The sequence below is a fragment of the Globicephala melas genome, chromosome 1 (genome assembly GCF_963455315.2).
Source record: "Globicephala melas chromosome 1, mGloMel1.2, whole genome shotgun sequence".
Lineage (NCBI taxonomy): Eukaryota > Metazoa > Chordata > Mammalia > Artiodactyla > Delphinidae > Globicephala > Globicephala melas.
Window position 1 is genome coordinate 159489024 of NC_083314.1, and position 5748 is coordinate 159494771.

General features: G+C 51.6%; 1 protein-coding gene across 1 annotated transcript; it reads left to right on the forward strand.

Moving 5' to 3' along the window:
- The first annotated feature begins 1537 nt into the window (after nt 1–1537).
- On the forward strand, nt 1538–5748 carry C1H1orf216 (chromosome 1 C1orf216 homolog). Its single transcript, XM_030869487.3, has 2 exons — nt 1538–1728; nt 3404–5748. The coding sequence occupies exon 2, from the start codon at nt 3409–3411 to the stop codon at nt 4096–4098; it is 690 nt and encodes a 229-aa protein (XP_030725347.1). The 5' UTR covers nt 1538–1728; nt 3404–3408; the 3' UTR covers nt 4099–5748.

Here is a 5748-nt window from a genome sequence, read left to right on the forward strand (position 1 = left end):
ACATCTTCCCTGCTTTGTCTTCCTTTAATTTTATTTCAAAAAGTCCCAGAGAAGGACTCTGACACCTAGAGTGGGAGTCCTATTCCTAGATTCATCAGGCTTCCATATGACCCACCTAATTAGAGCTGGGAGAGACAGGAGAGGTATGAGGAGGAGCTATTCAGGGCCCACCAAACAAACAATGAGATTTTGTCGTGACTTTATGACATAGGAAGACCTGTATCACTGCAGACCACCAAAGCTCAGAGACTTTACAAGTGAGGATTTGGGTCACCTCATAAGGAAAAAAACTCCAGCTGAAGGTAAGGGGAACTTGCAGTGGATAAGGGAAAAGCGAGACTAGTTAGGCCTCAGAACCTGATGTAGAAATGGGGCTGAGGTCTCCAAGTGTATATTTTTAGCTAGGGGAGTGTCCAAAGCTTGAGTTACTTCTTCCTTTTCCTTTTTATTTCCTTTTCCCTCTTAAAATAGGAGTTGTCGTAATCATGAAATGTTTTTTTTTTCTCTTCCATTTCCCTTATTTTGTATATAGGATTTGTTGGTGTGATTTAATTTGCCATTTAAGCTCTAGGTTGCAGAATGGTAAACTGGAATTAAGTTGGAAATGGAAGAGGATGCCTCATTATGGAGATCAGACTCAAATTCTTCTTTTAAAACAAAAAAAGCAAAAGAAAGGGAGGCGGGAAAGACAAGGGTATTTTTTAACGTATTATGATTCAAAGATGAATCCATAGTTTTGTTTTGTTTGTTTTTAATTGGTGGCAGGGAGGGGGTAGCAGGAGGAAGGTATAGCCAATTGCTTGGTTTACTCAGTAAAGCTGGGGGGTAGGAAGGGACCTCCTGGAAGCTCATGTGCCCTAAAGGCTAAACTTGTCCCAGACTTCTTTCTGGGGCTGCCTCTCCCTAACAGCAGCCAGTGCTTTTTGGTCTTATCATTAGAGTAAGCAATTACTCTGTTCAGTAAGTGACTTTAATTAAATAAGCACAAAAGGAACATATAACTTCAAATTGTGATAGATGCTATCAAGAAAAGGATCAAAATGCCCTGGGATAATATAAAAGGGGGAACTAATCCGGCCTAGGAGGTCAGAAAAGGTTTATCTGAAAAGAGATCTTAAATATGAGAGGGGGAAGAGAATTTTAGGCAGAGGGAACAGTGTGGCAGAAAGAAGCATGAGACCCAGTTCCAGAGACTGAAGGGCAAAGGCTGAAGCTGGAGAGAGAGAGCAGGATGCTCAGAGCCCTGCGGCTGCAGCCTTAGGATTTACCCTGCAATGCGAAAGCCATTGAAGGGTTTTAGGCAGGAGGGTGGTGACATGATCAGATTTTCATTCTGAAAATGTCACTGTATCTGCAGTGAGGAAAACCGATCGGAGCGACCCAGTAAATGCGGTTAGGGAATTAAACAGGACCTGCAAGGCTTCGGTCCGGGCTGCCGAAGGCGGGGGAGGCGATTCCGACGCTCCGGCAGGCGCGCGGCTCCGCGGAAAACCGAACCGGCACACGTGGGCCAGGGTGCCCCGCCCTGCCGCGCTGACGCCGCCTGACTCGGCAGTCCCGGCTTGCATTGGGCTCACGGCCCGGGATCCCACACCCCACGCGCCGGTCCGCGTGGACGCCCAAGCCGAGGGATTCCTCTACCCTCCCCTCCGCCCAGCCCCGAGGGACGAGTTCCCGCCGCGGGCGCTCGGAACCAGAGCCAGCCGGGCGGGGCGGCGCCTCCAGGCCGTGAGTCGGGGCCCGGAGCGGGAGGGTTTGGACCCTAGCAGGGGGCGGGGGTCACAGCCTCTGCCCAGCTGCCTCTTTTGGAGAGATTAGGGATGGACGGTCAGTATCCTCTGTCTCCTGGGGGTAGTGTCCCTCTCCCGCAAGGCTAGGCAGGAAGGGAGGCCGCCTCCCCCCATCCTTACAGAGCGCTCTCCCACACACAAATTGTGGATTAGCTTAGAGAGAAGCCTGATCCTGGGGTGTCTCGGTTCCCATTTTACCGTCTCCGAGAACCCCTAGGTCCTTAGCAAGACCCCCACCTCATTCCAGCTGCCTTCACGGCCCCGCCCAAATTTAGAAAATAGAAAACATTTGGGCGGGGACATATCCAGGCACCTTGCTTAAAGGGATGGAGTCTGTAGATTACGAAGGGACTGTCCCTACACCATTGCCCCCAGGACTTCTTCCCACCTGGATGTGGGGAGGGTCCCTGCCACCTCCACTTACGCTCTCCCTCACTCTTACTGATCCCCAGTTTTTCTAATCCTAGTAGTTTATGGTCAGTAGGAACTTCTTGTCAATTTAAACCCTAATTTTGGGAGAAGTCAGTTATTGGGGAGGAAGGAATAATGTGGTGTGTTCTCTCTCTAGGGCCTCAGGATGCAGCAAGCCAGAGGCAGGGACCCGGGATAGTACTATACATGGAGGGAAGGGGCAAGGTCAGAAGAGACGCTTGTCAGTGGGAGAAGGGCTTCCGCACTGGGCAGAGGAGGGAACCCAACCCAGCTCTTCCAGCCCTGGGCAGTCAGCAGTAGCCTCTGCTACTCTTGGCCCGTCTCCCTGAGCATAGATAGCCCACTGCAGTCCCCCTCCCCCATTCACTTACTCACTCAGCAAGGATGTGCTGATGCCTGCTTAGTGCCACGTTCTGTGCTGGCTCCTGAATATGATGGAGGGTATATAGAGGAATTCCATGTCTAGCTAGGGAGCCAGTAAGCTGCTATTACAAGGTAGAAAACAAAAACAAAAAAAAGCTGAATAGACATTTATTGATCATAAACTATGTACCGGGGACAAGAAACAAACATGAATAAGACAGCATATACCCAGGGCAGTGGGGATCCTGAGGAAGGCATAGTTAACTGTGTGTGTTCGTGTATATCGGGGCAGTGGGGAGGATATCACGATAGCTTCAGGGAAGTGGGCGTACTAGAGCTGCGTTTTGAAGTATGAAAAGGAATTTGCTGGGTGCAGAAGGGAAGAGCTTAGAGGGAAGGGGAGAGGAAGGATATTATAGGCCCAGGGAGTTGTATGAGGAGAATAATGGTGTGTCTGGAGATCTCTGAGCAGTGTGGAGGCAGAGTGGCAAGAGGCAAGTCTGGAGCAGTGAGCCGGGGCCAGATGAAGCACGGCCTTGCAGGCCGGAAGAGGGTTAGCGGGAGGTTAGGGAGGGAGCCATGACAAACTTACATTTTTAACTAGAGGCAGAGAGATCAGAGGACAGCCTGCCTCAGGGCTGCGGGAAAACCCTGTGAGGAGACTGAATCAGCAGTCAGAGAGGGAAGAGGAAAACCACCAAGGGAGGTGTTACCAGAGCCAAGGGAAAGGAGCAGCCTTGTCCCTGCTGCTAGGCTGCCTCTACTTCAGGCACCCCACCCTGTCCTGCTCTGACTCATTCTCTGCTTCCCTTTGACAGACCAGATGTTTGCCATCCAGCCAGGGGTAGCTGAAGGGGGGCAGTTCCCGGGGGACGCGCCTCCTGGAGTATGTCAGCCCGAGCTTCAACCAGACAGCAACTCCAACTTCATGGCAAGTGCCAAAGATACCAATGAGAACTGGCATGGGATGCCAGGCCAAGTGGAACCCATACTGACGAGGAGCTTCTCTGAGTTGCCCTCTGACAACCAGGCCTTCCAGGATCCTGGACTCCCTGAGGGGGAGGTCCGCAGCCCACCAGAGGGGGCAGAGATCCCTGGAGCTGGGCCTGAGAAGATGGGTGGTGCCAGCACAGTCTGCTCCCCTCTGGAGGACAATGGCTATGCCAGCAGCTCCCTGAGCATTGACAGCCCTAGCTGCAGCCCTGAGCCTGCCTGTGGGACCCCTCCTGGCCCTGACCCTCCAGCTCCCCTTCTGCCCTCGGTGGCCCAGGCCGTACAGCAGCTGCAGGCTCAAGAGCGCTATAAAGAGCAGGAGAAGGAGAAGCACCATGTGCACTTGGTGATGTACCGTCGCCTGGCCCTGCTCCAGTGGATCCGGGGCCTGCAGCACCAGTTGGTTGACCAGCAGGCCCGTCTGCAGGAGAGCTTTGACACCATTCTAGACAACCGGAAGGAGCTTATCCGCTGTTTCCAACAGAGGGCAGCACCATCCACACCCCAGGACCAGGGCTAAGGGCGTCTCTGCACAGGGGTGCAAGGGTTTATGTATATATTTGCAGACATGTGTGTTGTGCACAAGCAAGTACAGATTCTTTGCTGGTGTGAGTGCAGGGAAGCATAAGTGAGTATGTCAGTGCTAGCATGTAGGCAGATGTGCACAGGCCACGTGAGAAGCAGCAGCCCTATGTGTGAGTATGTACATATGTGTATGTATAGTATGTACGTAGGAGGAAGTAAGTTTGTATATGCATGTGTGGATGGGTACCCCACGGTGTGTGTATGTGTGCATGAGTGAAGATATATATGCAAAAGATGTGTGTTTCTGTATGAGTGAGTTTGAGCGTGCAGATTTGTGGTGGGTGTTTGTGAGTGAGCCCTTGTGTGTGCAGGCCTATTTGTAGGGGTGCATGTGTGCAGGTGCGTGCATGGGATGTATACATTAGGAGCATGTATATTTGCAGGCTGACTCTGGAGCAAGTGTGTGCAAATATATGTTCAGTTGCACACGTGGGGCATCCATGCATACCTTATGTTACCCGTGGTCTCCACTAGCCTTTTTTCTCCACAGGGTCCCACTGCTCCCTGGAGAGAAGGCTAGCCTGCTCTCAGTATCTGAAGACTGTGGCTGAGCCTTTCTCTTGGATTTCTCGGCTACCTCTCCTTATCCCTCCCCTTCACTCCTCCCAGATCTTGCTCTGCTAAGGCTGTTGTCCCTGATGGTGGATTTGCTGTAGGAAGTTAGGTCGCTACTCTGGCCTATTATGGTTTTTTGGCTGCAATCTTGCCAAGGCAATTGGTAGAGAACTGGTATCAGGGAAGGGAGCTAGAATGGTGATGGACACCATGGCAGGCATGGAGGCGGGATCAGAGGAGAAGATAGGGGACTGCCCCACTTGAACTCAGCCATTGGGCACGTGGGAGATGGGGATGGGGGAGATGATGATGGCAGAACCCTGAGAAGACTAGGAGAATGGGAATTCTACAATACCAGTTCCAAACAAATCACACCTCTCCACTGCAAGGGAGCTGTTGCAAACCATATTGACTTAAGCTTCTGATGAAAAGGAATCTGTGTTAATATAATGTCATATGTCAACTACACCTCAATAAAAAAGGAAAAAGAAAAGGAATGTGTGCTTTCTAAGCTTGCAAGGAGTGGAGAGGTGTTCCAAGGCTGCTGGAGAAAAATCTTACTTCCCTCTCTGTGCTTCTACTTGCTGTGCCTCTCTGGCTGTAGCAACATTAGGTGTCAAATTAATTTGGTCAATTTCTCTGAAATCAGACTGTCTGGGCCAGGAGGAGCCACAGTTTGGCTCTCCAGAGTGGGCAGTGGGCAGTGTCAGTCCAGCCACTGGAAGCTCTTAGGATGCTGGGCCATACCCTCTTCTGTGAGTGCATGGGCTTGACAGGCCCCAGCAGAGGAGAGGCTCCGTGAGGTGGAGAGCGGGTGAGTTCTGGAGAGAACCAAGGACTAAAGTAGTTGAGCTCCCTGCTTTGCTTTTGGGAGCCAAGAGGATGCAAAATCCTGATAGGTGAGCAGTGACACAGAGGTCACTGATGCCTCTGGCCCTGTCTCCCTATCTGTAAAATGAGTGGGTGCATAGGTGAGAGGCATAGGGAGTGACGCTGAAACAATGGCCCTGGGAACTCTGCGTCTCACTTT

Bases quoted from the DNA above. Each gene is read 5' to 3' on its own strand.
- C1H1orf216 (XM_030869487.3), top strand. From the start codon at position 3,409: ATGTTTGCCATCCAGCCAGGGGTAGCTGAAGGGGGGCAGTTCCCGGGG.